At 37.8% G+C, this 26,354-nt stretch overlaps 2 protein-coding genes across 3 annotated transcripts; both read left to right on the plus strand.

Annotated features, from left to right (window-relative positions):
* Window positions 1-9,450: 9,450 nt before the first annotated feature.
* lum (lumican) lies at window positions 9,451-14,402 on the plus strand. Of its 2 annotated transcripts, none has more exons than XM_063500879.1 (3): window positions 9,451-9,568; window positions 10,446-11,327; window positions 12,926-14,402. In XM_063500879.1, the coding sequence occupies exons 2-3, from the start codon at window positions 10,454-10,456 to the stop codon at window positions 13,078-13,080; spliced, it is 1,029 nt and encodes a 342-aa protein (XP_063356949.1). In that variant the 5' UTR covers window positions 9,451-9,568; window positions 10,446-10,453; the 3' UTR covers window positions 13,081-14,402. The 2 variants fall into 2 exon arrangements, with proteins under 2 accessions (XP_063356949.1, XP_063356950.1); XM_063500880.1 differs by having other exon boundaries at window positions 10,449-11,327; window positions 12,926-14,401.
* Window positions 14,403-21,932: 7,530 nt separating this feature from the next.
* Window positions 21,933-25,071, plus strand: kera (keratocan). Its single transcript, XM_063460376.1, has 3 exons — window positions 21,933-22,061; window positions 23,092-23,966; window positions 24,105-25,071. Exons 2-3 carry the CDS (start codon window positions 23,105-23,107, stop codon window positions 24,272-24,274), a joined length of 1,032 nt encoding a protein of 343 aa, XP_063316446.1. The 5' UTR covers window positions 21,933-22,061; window positions 23,092-23,104; the 3' UTR covers window positions 24,275-25,071.
* Window positions 25,072-26,354: the final 1,283 nt, after the last annotated feature.

Consider the following 26,354-nt stretch of genomic DNA (forward strand, 5'->3'; position numbering starts at 1 on the left):
ATATATTACCAGTGGGGTATGTAATAGGTGTTTTAGTTTATTTTCTACATTTACTTATGCTGTGTATGGTTCTGGGGGTTGAATACATTCCCAACAAGACACTTTGAGCAGATCATCATTCCACTGTTGCACTGTTTATATTTACATGTATGCTGCAAATGTTCTGTCCAGAGTGCACCCAACCTCTTGCCCTATTACAGCAGGGATAGGTTAAAAATCCGAACTGCAAATACTAGACAGTGCAATCACCATAAAGTTTCCTGTGCGGTGTGTTTGATTCTTCAGAGGAAACCAGAGCTCAGACACAAACACATCACGTACACTTCACACAGGTTACCAGGTTTGATAACGGAGCACTACAATCACCATCATACAACATCCAGATCCCAAGGTGAGTGAAAACACTGTGCTGAAGGCTGTAAAGAGCCTTAAAAGTCTAACTTATGGTAGATTAATTTGCTTCGAGCTACCCCAGCAGGCTCCAACTCATTTTGATGGGTTTTGTGGTCCGCGATGAAAAAAACAGTATTTGCAGAAGAAACATTTCTGGCCTGTGAGCCATCTGAGATTTATAGTCAAGGAGTCATTTGGGAGACTTTAATGGGAATATTTAGGTTGAAGAAAAAAGAAGCTAGCCTCCCATGAGATATATATAGTGGTTAAAATTCCTGACTCCAAAAAAGGCTGTGACAAGAAGTTTTTTTGTTTTTTATTATATAGTACAATATCTTATTTAATTCAAAACTGTGGTTTTATCATTATTTTTTGGCTTTTTTGAGCATTTTCCTTCTTTCTTCAATTCAATAATGCTTTTTTCTTTGTAAGGTATTGACAGTACAACTATCATAGCATTAACAGCCTGCCTTTTTTTAAATGAGCAACACAGTGCAAAACATCTCGCATCTTTTCCATTCAAACAGCCGTCACTATCATACCCAGTAACATAATTAGTAAATGTGAAATAAGCCAGAGAAGGCCTTTAGATCATTGGATATATTGCAATGTATATACTGCTGTATTCCAGATCTTCTTTCCTATAAAGGGAACTTACCCATGAAGTTCCCAAAAATGTAACACAGATCAAGATTTTTTTTTTTTTTTAACTAATCTACCTTGCAGTCATGTGTATCAGTGGAAAGTCATACTTCTGTTACAATCAAGCCAAAAAAGCAGTTTAGCCTGCCTTTACACTTGGACTGTTTATTTTAAAGGCAATTCTGAGGACATACATGGGAAATTAGCAGCAGCAACAAATGCAGTGATCCCTTTCATCTGATAGTTGTTAAGCAAACATTTACATCTGTCCATGTAAAATAAACACTGAGTGAAATGTATTCAATGACTGAATGAATATGTTAGAACAGAAAAAAATATAATTGGCTTATTGAAGTAGAATGAAACATATAACTCAAGAAACACAATAAACACAATTTTGTTGTGCATGTACGATGACAATAAAAGGCTATTCTAATCTAGTCTTCTGTTCTAAAACACCAGACACTATTTAACCTGATGAGTTATTCAGTTTTCATGAGATCATCCAGTCATGAAAATGTTTGGGGTTTTATAATAATTTCACTTGGTAAATTAAATTAAAAACATGTTATGAAAAGCAAAGTATTAACGAGTTGCCAAAAGCTCAGAACTCTCTGCCTCTGATATGACTTGGTTCTTCTATTTTCTTTAGACAAGAACAGAAAGCATCAGTGTTTGAGCTCTGGCGCTCAACCCAGGACCCCAGAGCGGGTTCAGCTAGACAACATGAATGCTCTTCAATCTGTTGCCCCCATGTGGTGGCTATCGATAGAGCACTTTCTATTTTCCATCCGCCTTTCTCCCTCAGTCTCACACACACAGACACACACAGACACATGCCAGAGCAGAATGCAACTTGATCTTCTGCACAGTTGTCTATCTTCTCGTTGCCAGGACTTGTGTGTGTTTAGGCATGTGTGTCTGGTGCTTTACTTCATGTGCTGGAGAACTTGAGAAGCACTAGTTGGGCTGTGTGCATGCACAGATCACACTGATCGCTAAGAATAAGTGTCTAGTGTTATGCAATTGAAGTAGCCTGGGCCCTTCACCATGTTATGAGAGGAGAGTCGTGAGATCCTGGTGAGAAGCAGATGTGCCAATAACCCATGCAGATGTTTGCTTGAAACTACATTTATCAAATGCAGCTTATAGAAAAAACCCTGAGCTTATATCTGTCTGACTATCTGCAATGTGGTATTCTCCTTAATCTACCTATCAACACCTTAACAATGTGTTAAACCCTGTTATTACTGCACGAGGTGTTTTACATGAAATGTGCCTAAATTGGTCTACTTTACACTAAATCCTTTAATTTAGGGATTTAAAGAAAATTAAGGCATGTTTGTGTGTTACAAATAGACGCACAAAGGTCTGTTTTGTTAAGTAGATCCTGTCATCTAATTTTGTTGCCGGGTCACTCTTGGAGCACATGTGAGCCCATGAGACACCAGGTGAGAGAATCACTCGGGCTGCCAGGGATGAGTCTCTCTGTGTTAAGCACAGCCACATGACCACATGGTAGGAACAGAAGGTGGTGTCTGAGTGCCGTCTGAGACTTTATTAGAAGCTTCTGTGTGTCGGTGCCAAGAAGTCCAAGAATATCCTGTTTGCTAATATGCTTGCTTGAATCTCCATCCGTGTACCTGGCAGTCCATGAGCATATGTGTGTTACTTTGTTCAGTATTCTCTTATTTTCCTATGCCCCTTTATTTTTATGCAATTATCTGTCTGAGTGTGCTGTTGATCAGAAATAAGGTCTGACATTAAGTAATGCAAATCTGTTGATTAAAAAAAGAGAATAATATGTAATGTTTTGTATACAGAAAAAAAGGTTAGTTGAAGGTTAGATGAAGTAAAATTGTGCAGACTATATTATATGGTGCACAAATGCTGTGTAAGATCCATGTGGGATTCAAAGTAGTTAGGTGTCCATTAAGGTCTCTTTTTATTGCAAAGCTTTCAAAAAAGGTAATTTGCACAAAGCTAGCATATGTACCATTTGGAATTGTGTGCTAGTTTTGAGAGTCATGCAGCAAGTACTTTTAAAATCTAGATATCCCAATATCTTGCTAAAAGACTGAGGCTAGAGTTGTCTTCATTGCAGAAAATCCAGCTTCATCCCCAGTTAGTCTGAGTGACTATAGCCAATCTATGATGCTACTGTTGTAGTGGATGTATATATTTTTTGTGTCTATTTCACATTTAATGTTAAACTGATGTGCTTGACCAGATGCCAAGTGAACTATCCCGAGTTCACTAAAGGTAAAAAGAAGGAAAAAGGTTGCCCAGGTTGCAGTGAATGCTCTACTTTGCAAACTGCTAACTCATATATTTGTTTGTCAAACTACTTTGTCATCATTGAGCAATTTTTGCAACTATCATGAAGAAATTAGCTTGATATGACAAATAGTATAATTATGAGAAAAACAGTGTTAAAAGTCAGCAAGAACATGTTTTATAGGAGCAAGTAAGCTGACTAGGGATAATAACAAAACAAGAGCATAATTTCAGATTGGTCTCACTCTGGTTCATAAAACCATTGACAGGAACACAGCAAAGACAATGAGCAACCAAAGAAAAGCACTTTTTCTAGTTACATTTGAAGAGTATTCTGTGATTTGTACGTCCATGTTTGGATGCCTTCTTCCTTTTTGTGATTTATCTGATTTTATCTGTAAAAAAAAATCAAGTTCCTGTTTTGCTGCCATTTTTACTGATTCCAAAAATATCATAAACCTCAGCCATATGTAATTTACCTTGAAATTAATTTCAAACATACTAAAGAGAACCAACATTAGGACATGTGCTATGTGGAGCTTCAGGGTTTTTTTTAAATGTGTGAATATTTCAATATATGATCACTAAGGTGGACTCCATCTTTCTAGCCCCTGCCATTTGAAGGATCAGTATTAGAACTTTGTTACTACCATATTGACTGCTAGCAGTGACCAGAAAATAGAGTGTTAAGTTATTGGCTAACATTAACTTAACTGACTGCAAGCAATGAACTTATGATCTTGTTCCGTTTGATATGGTGGCTTCAAAGATGGGGACCAGGTCTGTTCACAGCCAGTAGCTGTCTTGAAGTCAACTTTGGTGCATTAAGACAGCAATGAAACAGGAATAAGATGCAATTACATGCACTTTGTTTGTGATAATACAGCCATTAACTGCGACAAATGAGTAGCAATCCCATTCCTGTTACCTTCTACATACAGCACAAAGAAATTAACCTTGGGTGGTAACAATGAAGGTCAAGGAGAATTGCTTTGTCAGACTAGTTACACATGTCCCCCAAGGCCTAGTATATTGTTGTGAAGTTTGAAGACGATCCATGAAAAACTGTGGGCAAGTTTTCACATTTTGTGTGACCTGGACCTTTAACTCCACCCAATTGTCACCTAAATTAAATAAGCTTGAACTGTTATTGGGATCTTCCATCACACAAAATATGAAAATTATATCCTGAAAATTGTGGACACTAGACTGCTAACAAACAGACAGACAAACAAACAACCTGAACTGATTAGATACTCCCTTCCTTCAAAAGGGGAAAAATCACAATAATTGCTTACATTTATCTAGATTTGTAGATTTGATAGATAAATTCCTCCACCAATAGTAACATAGTTGCAGGATAGCAGTAGAAAATGGCCCAGACACTCTGCAACTTCACATTTACATAGGAGTTCAATTCAATTTTATTTATATATAACCACAACAACAGTTGCCTCATGGCACTTTATATTGTAAGTTTGAACTACTCTTTTTCCAGGGTGGAATGATTACACAGCATACTTTTGTAATGACTTTAAAAAACATAAGAATAAGGTGCACAAGTTTGAAGTTAATTTGGATGTTCTCTAATCCACATGGCGTCAAAGGTATGCGTACAAACTGAGGCTATGTCATTTTGTAGTTAAATAACCATCCTGCAGCAACTATATCACTATTTGTGGAGGAATTTCTGAATTTCTGCTTCTGTTGATTTCTACTGTGGGCACAAACCTGGTCCCCCTTTTCAAACCAGCCACTTCAAATGTAACAAGATCGCAAGTTCATTGCACAGAGTTGCAATAAATTTGGTTGTGCCATATTGTCCAACCATTGTTTTCCCTAGTGTGACTCTAACATAATGTGTGTGAGCATTGTGACTGATACATCACTACCACATGGGCGTAAAGTGCTCCTAGGTTTCTCAGTCAGTTTCACCCCTTATTAATTGGATGATGTCGGGTTGGTTATGGCCATCTTTTACATATAGTCTACCTTTGGGAACCAGTCTCAAGAGGCCAGTAGAGGTTTGTAACACTTCCATGTTACTTTCATTTTCAGCACCAGCGTTTTATGCTTTGCCATTAAGTGCATGCATTCAATTTTACATCTGCATCTGTTCTGTCAGACACACATGGGATGTATGAATACGTCATCCAGGTTAGAGTGATTCATTTTAAGCTTCAGCCTTTAGATTAATAAGTTGTTAGTCAATATATCAATATATAATATTTTTGGAGGGAGTAGGGATCACGGTGGCTTTTAAAATGTAGAATAGGTATGTTATTACATTGAGATCTGAAAGAAAAAGGAAAAAAAATAAAAATAAAAAATACTTTGGCACAATCTTGTCACTTGAATTTGATGAAGAGAAACATTATATATGTGAGCCATATATATAATATTTCATATAAAACAGTGTGTTAATTGGAATGATTACTTGAGAGTTACACAAGTTACAGTTAATAAACAAAGTATTAGGAAAACTGTGGTGACAGCCAGTGTCAGTTCTCTGGTCTAATGGAAAGGATAGGACAGCATAAGGCAGACATCAACACATTCAAAAAGAGACATAGTGACTAAGCAAAATGACTAAATGTCTGTTTTCCAGCCTCAACTAAAAGAACAGTCTGGAAAAACTTGAGTCTGAGTTCATATAAAACAGTTCCAATAACAGGGGTAAAAGTACAAACGCCTCAAAGAAATAAACATTTTGGGCAGCTTATAGCAAATATGTCAACTGTGCTGAGACCATTGAAATAATATTTTTATTCAGTATATAATTTGGAATATGCAAAGACAGTTGTTATTATCAAGAGGTTTTATTGTTTGTGCACATTAGACCATTGGCTCCAATTTGCAGCAGCAATGAATTAAATGTGAGGTGGGAGGAAAGTCACTCGTAATGAGGAAACCAGTGAGAGGTTTTTTTTCCTATCTCAGCAGAACTCCTCATCATTTGAAGATCATTGTTTAGGTTTTATGGCCCACAACTTCTACTAATTTGCTTTATTGTCTACAGCCACTGTTTCCAGTAACAGTAACAGTGTTTTTACCTGACGCCCGCCGCACCAAACGGATGAAAGTTAGTGAACATTAACTGAAGCTGAGCAGCTGCGTGGCTACATAGTATTGGATATACATCTGTCACTTGGACACCACTTCTGGTCTGTATCCACCTAAACACAAAAGATCAGTGCAGCTGTTCTCTGTAAAAATAGTATTCCATTTTGGTAATTTGTTATTGCTGATTCAGTAGAAAGGTTTCCTGGGAACTGGGTTCAAAATCCAGTTGTTGTTGTTTTGTTTTTCCAGGGAGTATGGGCCTGTAATACATAATGTGTGACAGATAAATTACAATAAAGCAGTTAATAGATTACTCTTCCAGCAGCACAGAGAGCATCAGCTAAAATATAGTTTATGTAATACAGTAAAATAACACATGAACTTGAGTTCTTGTGTTTATTGATCAATTTTCTGTTCTTTATAGATTTCTGTCACCTGTTCCTCTGCTGTTGTCTCTGGATGGGGTAGGGGATGCTCTGTTGATGATTTTTGTGTGAAGGATGAGTCAAATAACATGTCAAGTCTTCCCTTTTATGTGAGTGTGCACAGTACCTGAAGATGAAAGCCTGTTTTTATGAAGAAAGTTGATAACCACCATCTGGACATCTCTTATCTCTGGCTGGAGTTTGAGGTTTTGCTATAACAGCTAAGCCATTTATATCTACTAAAAATATGGAGGCTCTAAAAGTAACCCAAATTTACTGCAAGTTTTGTGTAATAAAAGAACATTAACTGGAACTTGAAATCATCATTAGCTGCCATCTATGAATCATCTATGTAAAATAAAGATAATCCAGACTCCTGAAAGACTTTTTTGAGTTATGTCTTTCTGAATTTAGACAGGTTCATTCAATTTGTCACATGTTAAACTGGGTTGTTTTGTCTTAGTTTTGTTTACTGAGTTGACCTATAGTAGGATTTTTTAGCATTTTGGCATTTCAGTGAAAACTTAAGTACACCATTTGTGACTTTAATTAAGAGGGTATAACACAGCGCTGCAATCTTCTCCGCAGATGAATGTCCCAGTAAATTGTCCCATGCAGTGCTCAGAGAAACTTAAAAAAAAAACATCTTAGATTCTACTTGCCTTAGTCAGCATTTTAGATGTTGAATTTTATGAGTACAATTACAAAGACTGAACAAGGATGGCTTTTTTTGGAAGGTCTGCCAGTTGAAAATTTCTTGTCTCTAAAATAAAAACATGGCAGCATGGCTTAGATTCACAAAATTGCATCTGGACAAACCACAAGACTTCTGGAACAGTGTCTTTTGAATAGACAAGACCAAAGTGGAGATATTTGGCCAAAATGCACAAACCACGTTGCAGTCATTGAGTCGAGCATTCTACTCTAGAGTCAAATGTCAGGCCATCTTTCCAAGAACTAAAGCTTGGTCCAAACTGGGTCATTCAACAGAACAATGAACCCAAGCACAACAGCAAATGTACACCTGAAAGATTGAGAAAGAAGACACTGCAATGGCCCAGTCAAAGTCCAGACCTCAACCCAACTGAAGATCTGCAGTTGCATCTTAAAAGACCTGTGCATAAATGAATGCCCGCAACCCTCAGTGGACTGAAGTAATGCTGTAAAAAACAGTGGGCCAAAATCTAATGTGAGAGACAAAGAACAAATTTTTTCACATTATTGCTGCTAAAGGTGCTTCTGCAAGTTTTTGAATCATGGGGTGCGCTAAGGTTTTCACAGGACTGTACCCTGACTCTGACTGCTTGCAAAAAAGCGATCCCACTGCAGGTGCACAGGAAATGCAGGATGTTTTTAATAAATCACGTGGAGCGAGTGCCTAATCATAAGCATAAAAAAATAACATCCAGTAAACATTCAGCTGGTCCCACATTCTAGGTCCAATCAAACCATTCAGTATGAGCTCCTTGGAGACACATGAGGACCCCTGCCTCTCCAAACTCTGCATAACTATTAATGCCTCATTGGCCTTTTAATTTCTTAACCTGCATACAGTTTAAGAAACTGTATACAGTACTTTGCACTGATTGTACACTCACCATAGCTTTGTGGAAAGCTTTGCATGTCATTATGTTTAGCGAGGATCCAACTGTTAAAAAGAACTCTGTTGTTAGAATTTAAAGGTGGGAGTTTTCTCCATGAAATTTAAGAGGTGTGTCAAGGAAGGTGTTTATGATTTATATGCTAGTCGGGTAACAGGCTGCACTGCAACCAATTAAATCCAGGTGCCAATTCCTGGAATGCATTGATGGTATGATGGATGCCCACCAACGAATGAGAGAAACATTTGGCCTTTTACTCCCCCAAACCTCCTTATTCAGCTGCAGTATTTAGAGAAGTTATGGCCACCACGGGCCGCATTCTTCTTTTGTCTTACTGTTTGTTTATAAATGAATATGACACAGAGATTCACTGTAAAAGAATGTGGGGGAGCAAAATAAAGGGTGCAAGAATGAAAAGTACAATAATTTACATCGTAGACATATGGGATCAATTGGATCTGCTTTGACCTGCTTTTTTGGACAAAAACAGAGGAGAAGAAATATTTACGTCAAGTGTTATGTAAGTCTGTTCTGGCTGTTTTTATCTTCTTGGTCAAATTTTCCAAAGTCTGATTCACAGCTCGAGGAGTACAGCTGAATTTATTCTTTTTCATGACCAGTGTCTGCGTTACGGGTCTGCCAGAGATTGTTTTCACATTTTTCCAGACATAGTTTCTCCTGCCCTTTGAAAATTTCCACGCACAACCTACTAAAATTCAAGTTTGGTTTTGCTAGTGTGAACAAATGCAATGACATGGTTTGACTGTAATAGTGACAAGTAACAATAATAAGGGAAAACTATTTTTATTATCGTCGTATATGGTGCAATATTTCTGTTACTTGATGCACCTGCTCTTGGTTAGTTTACAAAACTTTTTGGATGATGCTCTTTCAGAAATTCATACTGATGACATCTTCAATTTATCTGATGCCCTGACTCCAGTTATTTGAAGAAGCCTCCTATCAACCCCCCCTCGTCCCCTCGTCTCGTCTCCTCTCCTCCCCTTCCTATTCCCTTTCTGTGTCTCTCCATCTACCCCTCTCTCTCCTCCCCCTCTCTCCTTCTTTCTCTCTGTGTTTTTCTCCAGAGACTTCCAGTTTTTGAACACCAAACTCTTCTTACCTACTGGCCCTCCACCCCACACGCACACCGAGAGAGAAGCACAGGTAAGCTTGCGACTGAGGGCATGGATTTGTGATTTCCTGTTTGAGTATTCTTCCATATTTCTGGGATTACCAACTGTTACTACAAGGCTTTAGGGCACTGGCTGGTGCTGCAGCAGAGAAGAAAAAAAATATACATGTGCACTAACAATTAATGAGTAGAAATAGGAGTTTGATCATTTGCATTTGGGTGTGTGAGCCTTAGTTTTTTACTTGTTTACATATGTCTGCAATGCATTTTAAAGACTGTTTGACAGATTTTGGTGACTTTAGACTTTGGAAAATAATCTGCTGCTCTTGGATCCAGTGTCTGCATTTTTCATGGGTCTGGATTCAATTATTCTGGTTTTCCTTTGTCTGCAGACTTGAGTATGAAAAGCCATGATTCTAAACGAATATAGATTTTTGCATGCTTTTATATGTGTTAGAGTCATTAATTATGTAGCCAGAAACCATGTATTTTTAATTGTTGAAAATGTAAAGCGTGCCTTCGAAGCATTTACATCTGCTTTTGTGTATTCTTGGAACATCCACATTATGTCATTGCTTCAATTCATGTTTTAAAAAACATCTATCATGCAGTTTGGCGTGTGCTGCAGCTATAATGATGGGATTCAAACAGATTATTAAATTAATCTAGGGCTCAGTGCTCTCCAAATTAGTAATGTCTTCCTTGACTGATCATATAATATGCTTTAATACACTGGGGAGTGGGTGTGGCATTCTCTTGGGTGGGTGAAGAGTTATCCTAACAAATTTTCAACTTCAAAGTTTACATTTTATTCTTACTTTTTTTATTCCTTTTTATATATTCAGATTTTCAATAATAACATTTTGATCTTATTTCCTACCTCCCCTTCCTTTCTGTCTATTGGATCAGCAGACACCATGTTGCCTCTGCGTGTACCCATCTTGGCTGTGCTGGTCACACTGTCCCTCTGCCAGTATTATGACTATGATTACCAACCTAATCCAGTGATGGGGCCATCAGCGCCCAACTGCAATCAAGAGTGCGATTGCCCGTTCCATTTCCCCAGCGCCATGTATTGTGACAGCCGCAAGCTCAAATTTGTTCCCATAGTTCCAACAGGGATCAAGTACCTGTACCTCCAGAACAATCTGATTGAGGAGATCAAGGCAGGAGTGTTTGATAATGTTACTGACACACTGCGCTGGCTGATACTTGACAATAACCAGATCACTAATGCTAAAATAGCAAAGGGCACAATTGACAAACTCTCAGGCCTGGAGAAGTTGTTCATCAGCTTCAACAACCTTACAGAACCAGTCATTCCTCCCTCAAAGTCCCTTGAGGAGCTGAGAATTATGAACAACAAGCTGTCCAAATTTCCTTCTGGACTCTTGACTGACAAGGAGAATTTGACCTCCATTCACCTTCAGCACAATGACCTAACCTCTGAAGCCATTTCAGGGGCTTTCAAAGGGCTAAAGAAGCTGCTGTCATTGGATGTAAGCCACAACAAGCTAAAGAAGCTCCCAGCTGGTGTTCCCAGTTCACTGGTAATGCTCTATGCTGACTACAATGTCATTGAAAGTATTGGAGCAGGATACCTGAACAAGCTGCCCTCACTTCAGTACTTGAGAGTCTCACACAACAAGCTGGTGGACTCAGGGATCCCTGCTGGAGTGTTCAATGTGACATCACTGCTGGAGCTTGACCTCTCTTTCAACAAACTGCAGTCTATCCCTGAGATCAACGAGCAGTTGGAGCAACTCTACCTTCAGGCAAATGAAATCAACAGTGAGTGATCAGCATTTTAACATCACAGAATTCTAAATGTTTTGCCTTTTTTGTTAAAGGTGCCAATCTGAGTTTTTTTAGAACAGCATCAAAGTTCGAGTTCCTGTGTTCTCAATGAAATATCTAAACATATGAAAATAATACGGCCAAGGTTAACTGGTTAGTTAGGCCAGTTTTGTGCCAATTATACACACATGACTGGATAGCTTAAATGTGGGCGTGGCTTAGCAAATATAAAACCAGAGAGAGGTTCTAGGTTTAAGCCATTTAGTTTGTTCATGGGTATTGGCATTACCACTTTCCAAAAGCAGAGTAATTGATACAAAGTTCAGAACTTTCCAAACGATCCTTTTCAAATGTTTTCTAACCAGATGAAAGATTAACAGGCTAGCATGTCCAGTTCTCTGTGCCAGTCATGTGACACCCCACTATGCTAAACATCCATATTATTAGATCAGAAGGAAGTAAGTAATTTACACTAACTAACCAATTTAAACTGTAAATATAATAATATAAACTTATTTAAACTGTAAATATAAATAACTTATTTTCAGCTGAAATCTGAAAACAAAAACATTGTGTAAAACAAAATGACATTAAGTAGGATGCTGGCTACAGCATGAGTGGTTTTACATGAAAAGAAGGGTTAGCCCATATTGTATTAAACTGTGTATATTTATGTGACCTCTGTCAAAAAAAAATAGAGAAGTAGTTTACATTGCTAACACAAGGCAATGTTTTGTTTTGTTTTTATTTCACTTTATATTTAAAGCCATGGATATTTTAACATTATTATGATTATTATTATTATTATTATTATTATTATTAAAAGTGTGATCCTTAGTAGGAGCAGCAGTGTGATTGCAAATGCACAATTCCAACTCTACAGCATGTGCAAACAAGCATTGTAATACAAATGTTCAACAAGGTTCTTTTAAACTGCAGACTGCAGGCATGACTAAAGGATGGACATAGCAACTACGGCATCTCTGATTAGATATTGACAGTTCTGAAGTCTTGAATCTCTCGTTTTTAGGCATATCACTTTGGCTTTTTAAAAACTGACATAGCCAAGTTTGGGGCTAACATGCTAAGGCTAGCACTAGCTTGTTAGTTATATATTTTGGGATGCCGACTTTAACTAGCTAAAAAAAAGCTTAAATGTACTTAACATAAAAACTGAACAGTATTACACTGTGTTTTAAGTATCTTATAACTCAAATTAAGGGGTGGATCCGAGCGACAAAGCAAGGGCAGTTAATGCACATATCAGCAACATGTAAGTTAAAACGTTGCTATACCCCAATGCATTCTCTGCTTTATCATCTATTTTTCTCTCGATATAGCCATAATTAAGAAAAAGAAAATTCCCCCTATGATGAGGGAAAAAAAGCAATTGAGGAAAATGAAGGGTCCTTTTCTCAAAGACTTCAATGCAGCTGCAACCAGAGCAGTTGAAGGAATGGTGATTTGGCACACTTCCAAGGAACTTTTGTCATTCTCTTTACCAGGTTAAGGGGTTGAAAATGTAAAAAAAATATATATAAAAAAAATCCCTACTGGCAGCTATAACGATCTCCACTTTTTATCATTTGTAGAGTTTGACCTGTCAAGTTTCTGCAAGTTCATGGGACCCCTGAACTATTCACGTCTGAAGCATCTGCGTCTCGATGGAAACAACGTCACTCACAGCAGCATGCCAGCTGACACTGCCAACTGCCTGCGCCAAGCCTCAGATATCATGTTCGAATAAGGACCAGCTCTTCTCTATCATCATGACAAAGCTCAACCCATAACCTTCTGGATTCAAATGTCCTAATAATACATCTTTCGTAGTACTGCCATGCCTTTCCATGTCCAACATAGGTACTAGATAATCTGGGAAACATTGGCCAAGCTTTAGAACAAATCTATAGCTTAGCCAATGTGTGATACAAAAGAAGGCATGCACGTGCAATCAGATCAATAAATTCAACAAGCATTAAACAAATATTCCAAATAACTCATTGTCAGTATTTCTAGATACCAACCAATACTAAATCATGAAGTTTAAAAAAAATTGAAATGCACACAATATAAAAATAACCTAAAACTCCATGAGATGAATAATTATTAAGCTTTGATTATAACACACACTTTAAACATTCCAAACTTGTTTTTGAGCACACTGAATAAAGACACAGTATAATAATACCAAGAGTTTTCCAATGTCTTAATTCAGCCCTAGTGTTCTCTTTTTCCTTGTCTTGTATGTTTCAGTGTCTAGCATGTATAATATAATCAGGGGGATTTTATTATTAATAATAATCCATTGCTGTGCAAAGGACCAGCACATAAGGACTGCATACTTGGATTTAATGTGTAGAGTAAGAAGAAAATGGGGGTGGGTGGGTGTATAATAGCAGCTACGTTGCAGTCGTGTTTTCATCAAAGCGGTTTTAGGGAATATATCAGTGTTGTGAACTTGTCTGCCATTATATACTGCATACTTTAAACTGGTTTGAAACAAATTTTTATGAAGTCCCAATGACTGACTTTTGCTTTGTTTTTTTTTACTGAATAAACGATAATCGACTAAGAAATGTCTGTTTTCTCCTAATAATTAACTAGTTCTTCAAAGGATTAGAATTCTGTTCAGAATAAATTACTATTAAAGCTGATATGTTTCTCTGTTTAGTTGTACCTTGAGATGTTAGAATGATATAATCTCGAGATTGTGTTAGATTGTTTCTGTATACTAACTAAAGCCTAACTATTTGCTGTCATTCACATTACTAATTTGTATACAACATTTTCTTTACTTGCATGCACCCTTTGGTGCCACTCTTTGAATAAACTACAGCTTTTGCAGTTAAGATGCTTTAATTACTATGTTGTTGTTGGTGTTTAATACTGATAAATGTTTCTTACCAGCATTACATCAAAATGGCACCAATTTCATGTTGATCGAATGGTGTGTCTATTTTATTAGGTTACTACATCTGTCTAGTATTTTCTTTCCTTTTTTCATGACTTCTTTTGACACCTTTGACTCAGTAACTGTTCATGGATTCACTGTAAGAAAATTAAACACAGTTGAACGAACTATGTTTGAACATATTTTCATGATATCATTGGTAAGCCTGCCTATATGTAAGCCTATAAATAACTTACAAGTCTTACTTAGTGTAAATGTAAAGAATTGAGTTAACTAATCTGATATCCTGTATTTGGGACTTATTTCCTAGAAATGCTGGGGGTGTATCCCAGCAGTAAGGGCAAAAGGGGGGTACATGAACTGGTTGCCAGTTTGTTGCAGGGCTAATACAGGAAGACAGATAATCATTCATACCCACATTCACGCCTATTGGCAGGTTAGTCTAAATTTCAATTTTGTAACACTTGCAAAAATTGTATGAGTTTTATAGGAATCTTTATAAGTAAGTACATGACCACTATTGAGTTATGGAACTGCAAAATGAGTGGAAGAAGAAGGACTAATGAAATAAACCCTTAAATAACATCTTATAAGATTTCTATTATAGTCAGAAGACTCTTTATTTATTCTCTGAGGCCTGCTAGTGTTCTTTAAACATGCTTTCTACATTCAACCTTTTTCAAAGCACAGTGCATAGTGGGCTTCAACGTCATCTTGTTTCAGCAGGTTTCTCTCTAGCCATTAATTTAAAGGAGCTGCACAGTCAACCTATCGTGTACATTTCTATTCAGCTGTGCAAAACAGCTGTGCTGGTCCACGAGGTATGCAGGGGTTGCAGGGTTTTGCTTGATAAATAAGCTTAAGTAGAAATAATTTTTGCTGTAAATCTACCCTCCCAGCTGTCTCAAATGGAAACCACAAGTGGCTGAAGATTTCAAAATTACTGTTTTTACAGTAAAGGTTCCTTGTGGTCCTTCAAAACAAAAAGGGAGGACTCACCACTCTTACTTATCTCACTGTTCAGTAAGGTCTATTTTTAACTTTCTATTTTCCTGTCAACTGTGATAAACATGATTATTATTGTTATTATTATTGTTATTATTATGAGTACACACCCTCTGCAAAGAAACTGTAGAGAACAAAATAGGCATCACATTTTATGTTCATCTTAAGAATGATGTGCTTTCAGACTAACAGTGACTCAGAGTCTGAGAAATGTGGGCTTAATGGCATGAAGGAGGAAAAAAACATAAAACCCACACATTCCTTTCCAGAGAGGTACTATCCATTTAAACATACTGACTGAATGTTAATATAAAGTAGATGTGTTTGGAAAGTTGTATGCTTTCTTTTCCTTCACAAGAAAATGTATCATTATTAAATATGAGATTACATATACAGTCATGTGATAAAAACTGGACTTTATTCAGTCCTGTGAAAAATAAGTCCAACCCACGATTCAGTAGCTTGTAGTACCACCTTTAGTAGCAAAGACTTGGAGCAATCCTTGTTTCTAAGACTTTATCAGTCTCTCACATTTGTCGTGGAGGAATTTTGGCCCACTCTCTTTACAATGTGGCTTCAGTTCATTGGTTTGTGGGCATTTGTTTATGCATAGAGGTTTGTTGGCATGCACAGTTCTCTCATGGTCCTACCACAACATTTCAATCATACTGAGGTCCGGAATTCGACTGGGCCATTGCAACACCTTGATTATTTTCTTTTTCAGCCATTAGGTTGTGCATTTTCTGCTCTGCTTTGCATCATTGTCGTGTTGCATGACACAATTTTGGCCTAGATTGAGCTCTTGCACGTTTGACTGTAGAATACTTCGGTATGCAGAGGAGCAATGACTGCAAGGTGACCAGGTACTGTGGCTGTTGAACAAGTCCAAATCATCACCCCTCCACCTTCATCCCTGATATTGTTGCATGAGATGTTTGTGTTGATATCCTGTGTTTGGTTTTTGTCAGGCATAGAGCAAACGTGTCCACTCTGGTCTGGTGTGTCCAAAAGACATTGTTCCAGAGGTCTTGTGGTTTGTTCAGATTCAACTTTGCAAACCCAAGCTGTGCTGCCATGTTCTTTTTAGAGAAAATAGTATCTTTTTTTTCTGGTAACCCTTCCAAACATACTCATTCAGTCTTTTTCCTTGTGCTGTCATGAACTTTAACATTTTGCTAACTGAGGCCTGTAGAATCTGAAGTATAGCTCTTGGGTTTTTTGCAGTTTTTTAGGTTCTACATGGTCTGACCTTGGGGTGAATTTGCTAGATGACCAGTACTGTGAGGTTGTGGCATTATATTAACACAATTCAATGCTCCATAGCATCAAACTGACAAAGCCTCTATTGTCATTTAGGTGGTCACACTTTTAATTAATCAAATGCATTTGATTAGTTGCTACTTACCATCTTAATTTCCACGGAAGCAGTAAGGGTGTGCCTGTAAAGACCTTCTTTTTCGCATGAATATATGAGATGTTTTCAAGGCGTCAAAGACACAGCTACAAAGTATACTTATTAACATCTTTACTTTGTATCTAATTCAAACGGTCGCTTTAATAAAAATGTAACCTTAATTCCTCAATTACTTAATTGCATACTGTGTTTGTATATTCTTCTCATCATGAGGTTAAACTGCAGATCTTAAAAGGACCAAAAGGTGCCTATATCACCAGAAAAATTATCCTCAGAAGAGTCTTGTCAGAGGCTAAAATGCCCAATTTTCATTATCTGTTCCTGTTTTAGAAATTAAAAAAGATTGTTTATAAATCTCTGCAAGCCTCAACACAGCAGAAGTTTCAACATGTACAAAATATGACATTTTATTCAATTCAATTCAATTTTAGTTATATAGTGCCAAATCACAAAAACAGTCGCCTCAAGGCGCTTTATTCTATTGTAAGGTAGACCCTACAATAATACATACAGAGAAAAACCCAACAATCATATGAGCCCCTATGAACAAGCACTTTAGCTACAGTGGGAAGGGAAAACTCCCTTTTAACAGGAAGAAACCTCCGGCAGAACCAGGCTCAGGGAGGGGCAGCCATCTGCCATCTCATCTCATTTTATCTGAGAACATATACAGTTTACAGCCATATTTCTTTTTTGCAAACAACACCTACGTGAATAATAATTTAAATACATCAATTTAACCGTTTTGGGTAATAATCAGGTCAGAATTTAGTCAGATTTTAGGTTTCCATCTTCAAAATTAACTAATATTTGATTCCACTTCATTCTAACTGCACATTCTGCTCATATGAGATAATTAACATGGCAACTATTACAGCTGCCAAATATCATTCTGAACATGTTGTCAGACTTACATTACCTGTAAGCCTGAGGTTTGGCTGTTTTTTTATTTTGAGCCTTGCTTGAGTCTTAAGCAGCTGTAGATAATTTCACAGTGATTAACTCTCTCATCTATAATGTATATAATGCACACACCTCATTATCAATGGGTACCATTGCATTGTGCATAATAAATTAGTAACACGGATACTGACTTTAGGTATGTACTTAACATTCACTTATTACAACTTACACAGGATCACCAGCGCCTTTGCAAAGCTTTACACGAACTGTAACAACACTGCTAATCCTGGCTGACAAGCACCATATGTGCTGGAACAACGTCTTTCTTGGTGCATTAGTCTAGGTTTTCTTATTAGATCAGACACCATTTAAAGAGAGTAGGTTAGTTGATTATACGTGGCACTTATAGCTATTATGTAAACTGATTCCAGATGTCCCATTTGACTCATGCTAGGCTCTTATAATTCAATCCTGCTGTAAACGTCAGTTTGACCCAATTATTAAAAGTTATCTGTCTGTCGTTGGGTGCTGGAAATACACCACTTCCCAATATCATCCAGTCTGTTTTAGCTGTTTTTGCTCAGGTAAACCTGATACAAGTCTGGAGGTAAAAGAATTAGCTGTCGCCTCACCGCTACGACCATTACAAAATGTAACATGTTTACTTTAACAGCTTTTTCACATCTCTTATGTTTTTATACAATAATATTCCAAGTGTAGGACAATTTCCTCCTTTTCCTCCTGTGCCGCCCTTATTTAAATCTTGGGTAGAGCTCCTGCTGCCTATGTCTAGACAATAAAGTCTTTTATAAAACCTTAAGCCTAATATCTTCCTGCTTGTGATGGCAGGTGAAAGTATAATCAGCTGTTGAAGCCTGGCGACCCAGTTTCAAAGATCATCCTTCAGTCCAGACTGTCTCCAGCTGTTCTTTTTGTTTATCGCTATTTTTACTCATAAACTGTGTCAATCAACAATCACCCCAGTTTTTGTGACTTCCACTAAGCTTACACACTATAGTTCTCTTAAAACGGTTTAATTTTTTTCACCTTTTGCCATTTAATAGGAATAAATAGAACAAAGTAACAGACCTTTTCATCGAAAGCCTAGTATTGCAAAAAAAAGACGCCCAGCTAGAAACGCAAGAACAAAGTGAGTTGAAATGTGCACACCTTTTGTTTGATTGATGCTTGGTTTGGATACCCATGGATAAATATTTGCCAACATCACAGTGAAAAAAGTACAAATGCTTGCATTAGAACGATAAATTGATGTCTATTATGTCACATTCACTAAAATTACAGTTTTCCCTGCAATGTCTTTCTACTTTGAGTCGTTAACTTTAATTGCGGTTTGAGACACAAGGAAAATCTTTGTCTTCTGCAGTTGTTTTTGCAGTGAAACAGTGTAAAATATTCTCTAGTACAATCTAGGTGAGTAGAATCGCTGAGTGTAATTAAGTTATTTTTTTAGATAGTGCCAACAGTTGCATCACGGTACTTTATAGTAAATATCCTATAATATCCTATAATAATACAGAAAAAATGTGTATGTGCTTGTATCTGCTTGTATGAGCAATGTAGGAGAAACAAAAAACAAGACTTTTTCTGTGAAAAGCTGGGTGTAAAGTGCCTTCTAACCTCACCTTGCACCCTAGAAAATGTACCCCAAGGCATTTGAGCTGAAATGAGCCATAACTAATCATGTGTCCATCCACCAGAGTTATGAGTAAAGAGCAAAACATCCATTTAAAGGTAGGGTGACATCAGCTTAACCGTCAATCGTTCAAGCATGACTTCATGTTCTATAAAAAAAGAAAAAAAATGGGGGGAAGACAAAAAGATGCAGAAAAAAAATGCTGGGCTGGCAAAAAGTAGGCAACACAGACTTCTGAAGGGACATCCCAGCTCGCACACAATCGTCCTCCCACCAACAACACACGCTCCATCTTCTCGGTTCCACCGGTGACCAAGGTGCAGCCTTGGGGGAATCAAAAGAATAACAATACAAGAAACAGGGCTAGGCTGGGCTTTTGCTTCAGACCACTGAGACTGCAGACAATCATCAAAGCTAATCATTGGAGGAGCACAAGATCCAAAACTCACCTGGTCGAATGAAAAGCAGGTAAAGATGATTTTGGCTTTCATTTACAATGAGTCTGTTTGAGAGAATAGTGGAAAGAGTTCAGAGAATTTGCAGATTTCTGATGAGATTGCCCTTTATCTTTGATATGGCTTCACTTTACTAACCTCTATTTAAAAACCTACACTTAGTATCTCTTCTTATGATCATGATTGAGCTGGGCACTTTTTTAACCAATTTAAAGCCATTTTACTAACACACTCACACCTAGAAAGGACTGAACCGCAAAGAAACAACTGTGGTACTTTTGAAGTTTCCAAATAACATCTTGGAAAGTCGCATTTACTGCCAAACCTGTTTTTTTCACGTAACAATTACCCATAAAAACATTTTTTTTTCCTTTGTAGACACAGAAAGTCACGCCAACTCTTCCAAATATTTCAAAGTCATGAAGAGGATTTCAACAAATGGAAATAATCATGCAAAACTCATACATTGCAAATACAAGCCATTGTGTAATTAACATAGCTGGCTCTGACACAAAGTCCCTGGCAGGAAATTAGCATTATCATATTCGCCTGCATGTGTTTCCCCTTAGTCTGTCAGGCAGCTATTACCCAGCATTTGTTTTTAGTAAATACAGTTTCCACTTTGCAGATCTATGAAGCCATGACTCATTAAAAACTAAAAAAAAAAATAACAATAGACGACCTCTTAACCTTTTAATACAGATAGCATTTCTGAGACCTTGATGTGTTTGGCTTCTCTCTCTTTGGGGATCCTGTAAAATAGCACATTTGTGTGTAAAATCAATGAATCAAATTGACTTTATCCCCATGTTGCTCATTGGTCATAGTAAAGTAGCACAGGGAAAGCATATTTAGAGTACAACATTAACAGACTGTGTTGCACGTAAATCAATTTCAATGTCTGCAGTGTGTGCAAACACTGTAGTCAGACAGAAATGCATCGTGACGAATTGGACAAATTGGGCAGCTCAACATGCCATTATATGTCTTTTATCACAAGTAAAGGAGCTGCTTTTGGCTAACCCAGTACGACAGTAAAGGCACTGCTAACATGAAATGTGTGCCCTTTCAACTATTCTAGATAGCAACTTGTCTTTTATGCATAATTCCTCCGAATGTGCTTGGGATGTTTAACTGATCGTAGAGGATCACAAACATGTGTTAAGGAATAATCACTGTGCACAGGTGCACATTGGCAAACACCGGAGGAGCTCTAATGGGTTTGCATGGCTGATCATGGATGAGCGTTGCTCCTATCCTCACAAGTGAGCTGGGATTATCCTGTTGTATTCGAGGCTCTGCCGTCACTGCCAGAATTGAGTACAGTCTTATGCTCGCATGTTGAAAGGTCACCAATTCTGATGTAAGCGAGCTTCAGCAAAACATTTTTCAAGGCCAGCCTGCAGTAGAATCTCATCAGCTTAAGTATGACTTCCCTCCCATAACCCCTCATGTCTTCCGGCAAGGTTTTGTACTTAAGCAGAGTGCGTCAGCTTTGTGCTTGATGCTTTAGCAGTAACGCCGAACAACGTGCCTCCCCTCTTAATAATGTCAAATTTGCTCAGGAAAAGCCTCATGTTTTAAAATTCAACTGAATTGTGGCATTTTCTATGAGTATCACCTTTTGCTCCTTCTCTATGGTTATTCCAAAGAATTGTCCAATTCCTGCAGGTTTTTTAGATAATGCTCTGTTCCATCCCAGTATTTTTGATTAAACTATGGATATTTCTATCTTAATAAAGGAGCATTATACTTCCTTGAAGTCTTATACTACTTGAATTATTCAGAATAAGTTCAACTGAGATTTATATCCCCAAGCAATTCCCTCCCATATTCTTTTTTTTTTTGCCATCTGTGCAGACAGGGTTGACAACTGTTGACTTTCTGTACTTATTTTAAACATTGACATGGAGGTGGAGATGATCATCTGTACATGACAAATATACTGAGCTGTATTTGTGTGTACATTTTGTTTATCCCACTAATCGCATTCACATAGTGGACAACAGATGAATAAAATTAGCACAAAAGGTTGATTAAGGACTCTTAGGTACTTTCAAGTGGCGTTAAATCAATTATGCCACCAATGGTTTTAAATGTGGAAGTCAGCAAACTAAGGACAGGTATATTTGCATTAGCGTTTCTAAGTGTGCCATGGCTCAGGTACTGAAAAGGCTTAGGACAGTACACATCTATTAAGGATTATGACCATTGATCCTGGGAGACTCTAACTGGCCAAGAGAAGCTTTAACGTCATCCTGAGTGACAGGCTTGCACACCCTGAATGAAAAAGCCAGTGGTACAAATAGAGGGACGTAAAAGCCATCCTCATCATTTGAGACCACACTTGATAGGACACCACATAAGGAAACTTTACGGGCTAAAGGTAAGATGGACTGGACTGCAAGGCAAAGACATTTATACTGTCTGAATTATAGGGTTGGTGGTTGGTAGTCGTTAATCTTGCAGCTTTAGTAACTGGATTTAAACTTTATAAAAGCATGAATTACATTGCTGCCAATGCACTAAGTATTCTACTCCAAAGCTAATTGACAAAGCTTTGGCTTTTCTACAGTGAAAAATGAGGGGCACATCTCTGAGCAGAGGTTATCCGCCTTTGTCTTTGAAGTGTGGCCATCTATGGAAAGCTACCCGAAATGAGTTCCAGACAAACATGGATTGCATCAAGAATTTAAACAAGCACCAGATGGTAGCTGAGAGGAATCAAGTTGTGGCTTAGAAGATGAGTGGATAGAAGATGGCAAAGCTGACTTTGGATTTTTGTTTGTTCTTGTTTTCGTTTATTTTTTACTTCTTACTTGCAGAGCTTTCAATCTATTGCTTTTCTGCAACATCACACCTTTAATCTTCCTTTATGCCTGTCAGGGGTTAGCACCATTTGCATGTTTAGTTGAATATGTTTTTATCTGCATGCATCACTGCATCAGATGTGCAGACTGAAGCTGGCATGCACTGACATCTTTACACCTGAGCTTCTAGACTGGCCTAATACAATTAAAGTTGACCTGGATTTGCTTCCGGCGTTTTGAGACTTGCATGTAATTGGAAGGCAAGTAAACCCCCGGATGAGTGGACTACTTCTCAGCTGGCTGCTTGCCTTCATAAATGAATTATGATGGAGTAGGTGGTGGGGACTAATTTGGGATGTATTTCAAACACTTAGTACACTAATTCAAATGTATTTGATGATAGCCATGATTTATATATTCTACCTGTTATTAGACATATTGCATCAAACATCTTACAAAGACTGTTGCTAGTAAAGGGGGTCAGAAGTTACTGCATTCTTAAGGCAGTGTGGAATAACTGCTCAACATTTTTTTAAAGGAAAAACATTTGTCTGTAGGGCTTCCTGACTGTAATACTCTCTTCTTTTTTAACCTTTTCAAACGCAGGCTGAGCAGCAAAATGGAACTTCTACTGAAGCTTCTCAGCATCTGGTGCCTGATTGGGCTAACTGTCAGCCAGGACATAACTTACGAGGAACATATTGCCCAGATACAAGCCTGCCCTAAAGAGTGTCGCTGCCCAACGAACTTCCCTCGTGCTGTCTACTGTGACAATAAAAACTTGAAGAGTATCCCTAAAATCCCTCCATACACATGGTACCTCTATCTGCAGAGCAACATGATCGAAGTGCTGTCAGCAGATGCCTTGCAGAATGCCACCCAGCTGCGTTGGCTGAACCTTAACCGCAATAAAATCACTAGTGAAGGCGTGGAAGAAGGTGTCCTCAGTGCAATGACTCACCTGGTGCACCTGTACATGGACGATAACCTCTTGTCTTCAGTGCCATCACAACTCCCAGCCAGCCTGGAGCATTTACGTCTGTCTCGCAATCGAATCTCCAAGATCCCTGCAGGTGTCTTCCTCAGCCTGGATAAACTTACTCTTCTGGACCTCCAGGGTAACAAGCTGATGGATGACGCTGTGACTGAAGTCAGCCTAAAGGGTTTGAACAACCTGGTACAGATCAATCTAGCCAAGAACCAGCTGAGTACCATGCCTCTTGGGCTACCACCTTCTACCACCCAGCTTTTCCTTGATGGCAACAACATTGAGAAGATCCCACCTGGCTACTTCAAAGGTTTGCCAAAAGTGGCATTTCTGAGGCTCAACCACAACAAGCTTGCTAGCAGTGGGGTCCCCAAAAATGTGTTTAACATCTCCAGCATTTTGGACTTGCAGCTGTCCCACAACCAGCTGACTGATGTTCCTCTCATTCCCTCAGGCCTTGAGCATCTTCACCTTGACCACAACAAGATCAAAAGTAAGCCTAGGTGTATTATTTTCTGCTTAATCAGAAATTAATTTAAGCTGGAGTTACTTAAAGGAAAGTTCTTTAAATTTTTTCATTCGGAATCTATCCATTCTTATTACATTAACTCCCTTTTTTTTTAATTTACAGCTGTAAGCGGCTCAGGTGTCTGTCCCGTGTCTGTCGAAGATCTGGGCGATTCACTTAATGAAAGTGCTCCTCGACTCCGCTACCTCCGACTGGACGGCAATGAAATTCAACCACCAATTCCCAGAGATGTCATCATGTGTTTCCGTCTCCTTAGGTCTATTGTCATCTAAACGGAAAAACGAACATTGTTTCTTAGGCCGATTCTTATTTTCCACAAATGATGACTTGACCTTGAAGTTGATTTGGTAAATGAGAATTGTGAAGCCATACATATTTGCATGTTTGTAAAGTATCTGACATTAGTTGGCATGAACTTATTGTATTGGTGTGTCTTGGAAGCAACTTTTTTAGTTAAGTCTGAATAAGATCTAAAAGACACTACTGATGGGTTAGAAGCTTTAATTGCGGCTATTGACCGCTAGCTGTGCCTTATGCAGGTGTAAAGAGCTGCATGAATACTTCTGAACCAAAATGTACTGCAGTTTAGCATAACTGTACATGAATAGGAGGACAATATGTATTTATGGCATGTAAAAAGCTTGGAGACTAATTGTCATTATGCGATATTGAACAGAAGCTAAAGCTTCTAAATGCAAAGTCAAAATACAACTTTTATTTTTTTTTTTCTATGACTACTTTATATCTTTGGGCTTGAAGCCAAATAACTGGTCTTGTGTTCTTATAGGTGTGTGGTCTTGATTTTCTTCAGAAAATTACTCTATTCTAGAAATTTGCATATTTACTGTAGGTAATTTATTTTTATTTAATACTGGGGGAATAAAAGTGGAATCCTGTGAATATTCCTGGCCAACAGTCCTTAATGTTTTGTACACAACAATGTGAGAACTGTTTTTATAAAAAAAAAATACCAAGACACTTTTTAATTTTGGTCACTTCTTTTTCTGAATAATTTGAGATAAGATGTCATTTGAATTGTCTTCAATTTAAATAAAACTTCTAAGAACAACCTTGTATCCTGGTGTTCCGTTTAACATAATATATCAAGCACTTTGGATCACTATAACACTGAAACAGTAATAATAATATATCCGTGCAATGGTTTTCATGCACGGATAAAGTAAACATGTATTTTATTATCAACCCAGATAACAGAAACATTTGTGCCACGGGACTAGCAAATGTTGTGTGGGCCAGACATGACCCAGCTGTCACAACACATTCGACATGCAACCCATATAAGGTGGACTTGTTGTTGAAAAGAGACTCAATAGTCAGCACTATCTATCAAGGACTGTGGCCATTAGAAAATTGCAGATGTGAGCCACATTTAGGCCAAACATATTTTATTTGGGTAGTGCATGTGGTGATTAAAACATAAAATAATTTAAGGGACTTGTGATCAATGAGTAAAAATAATAAAAGAACCAACCTTAGGAATCATTATGCCATGTTAAACAAACAGTTTAGGAACTTTGATTAGTATTTATAACCTTCAGAGGAGCCACATCCAAAGTCAGATACTGATGTGCTATTTGCAAAAATACAGTTATAGATTTTGCAGTTTGTATTTATTTTAATTTATTAGCATGTAGGTCACAGACTAGATAGGGCTATGTAAAGAGTAGGCTCCTAAATATGTTAGCATACTAACAGTGACAGTATTAAAGATGGACATACCAGATAATCTGAAATCCAGTTTTGCATCCTTTAACATTTCTGCTGTCGCCATCTTGATTGCAAGAAACCAAAAGGGACTGAAGAGAAAGCTATAACCGTGAAACCTTGCTTATTGGCTAATACCTAATGAACTGAAAGAGAAGCCTTTTTTGCAATCAAAAGTATAGCCATGTGGTAGCCTCCAGAAAGGATGCAAGTTTAAATCACTTCAACAATGGCTTTGTTTATTGGACCAGAAAGCTATGTGGAAGAGAAGCAGGAAGTAGCGATTTCTAAGTTCTACAGCAGAAAATCCTGACACCCCCCAAGTCGGTGTTACAACTCAGAATGTTGGGGCAGCCACACCAGACTAGCTAAAATTGCAATGCATTGACCAGGTTCTACTCAAGAACATGATGTATGATTCATGAATCGCTATTTTCTTGCTTTTTCAACTTTGCAACTAGAATTTGCTCTACTTTGGAGTGACATCTGCATAAGCTCAAGTCAGTTAGCTAATTCAGCAGTATTTCAAACACAGTTGCAATAGCTAAGATATATATAGAAAGACTGACTCATCTAATTTGAATAAAGTGTTACGGGTTCGAAATTGAGGACGAGAGTAAAACAATG

The sequence above is a fragment of the Pelmatolapia mariae genome, linkage group LG17 (genome assembly GCF_036321145.2).
Source record: "Pelmatolapia mariae isolate MD_Pm_ZW linkage group LG17, Pm_UMD_F_2, whole genome shotgun sequence".
Classification (NCBI taxonomy): domain Eukaryota; kingdom Metazoa; phylum Chordata; class Actinopteri; order Cichliformes; family Cichlidae; genus Pelmatolapia; species Pelmatolapia mariae.

What these genes read in the sequence shown, in the direction of transcription:
- lum (XM_063500879.1), top strand. Translation starts at nt 10,454, where the DNA reads ATGTTGCCTCTGCGTGTACCCATCTTGGCTGTGCTGGTCACACTGTCC. An exon ending in TCAGGCAAATGAAATCAACA is followed by an intron (nt 11,328 to 12,925) that starts GTGAGTGATCAG and finishes TATCATTTGTAG; the next exon opens with AGTTTGACCTGTCAAGTTTC.
- kera (XM_063460376.1), top strand. Translation starts at nt 23,105, where the DNA reads ATGGAACTTCTACTGAAGCTTCTCAGCATCTGGTGCCTGATTGGGCTA. An exon ending in TGACCACAACAAGATCAAAA is followed by an intron (nt 23,967 to 24,104) that starts GTAAGCCTAGGT and finishes TTTAATTTACAG; the next exon opens with CTGTAAGCGGCTCAGGTGTC.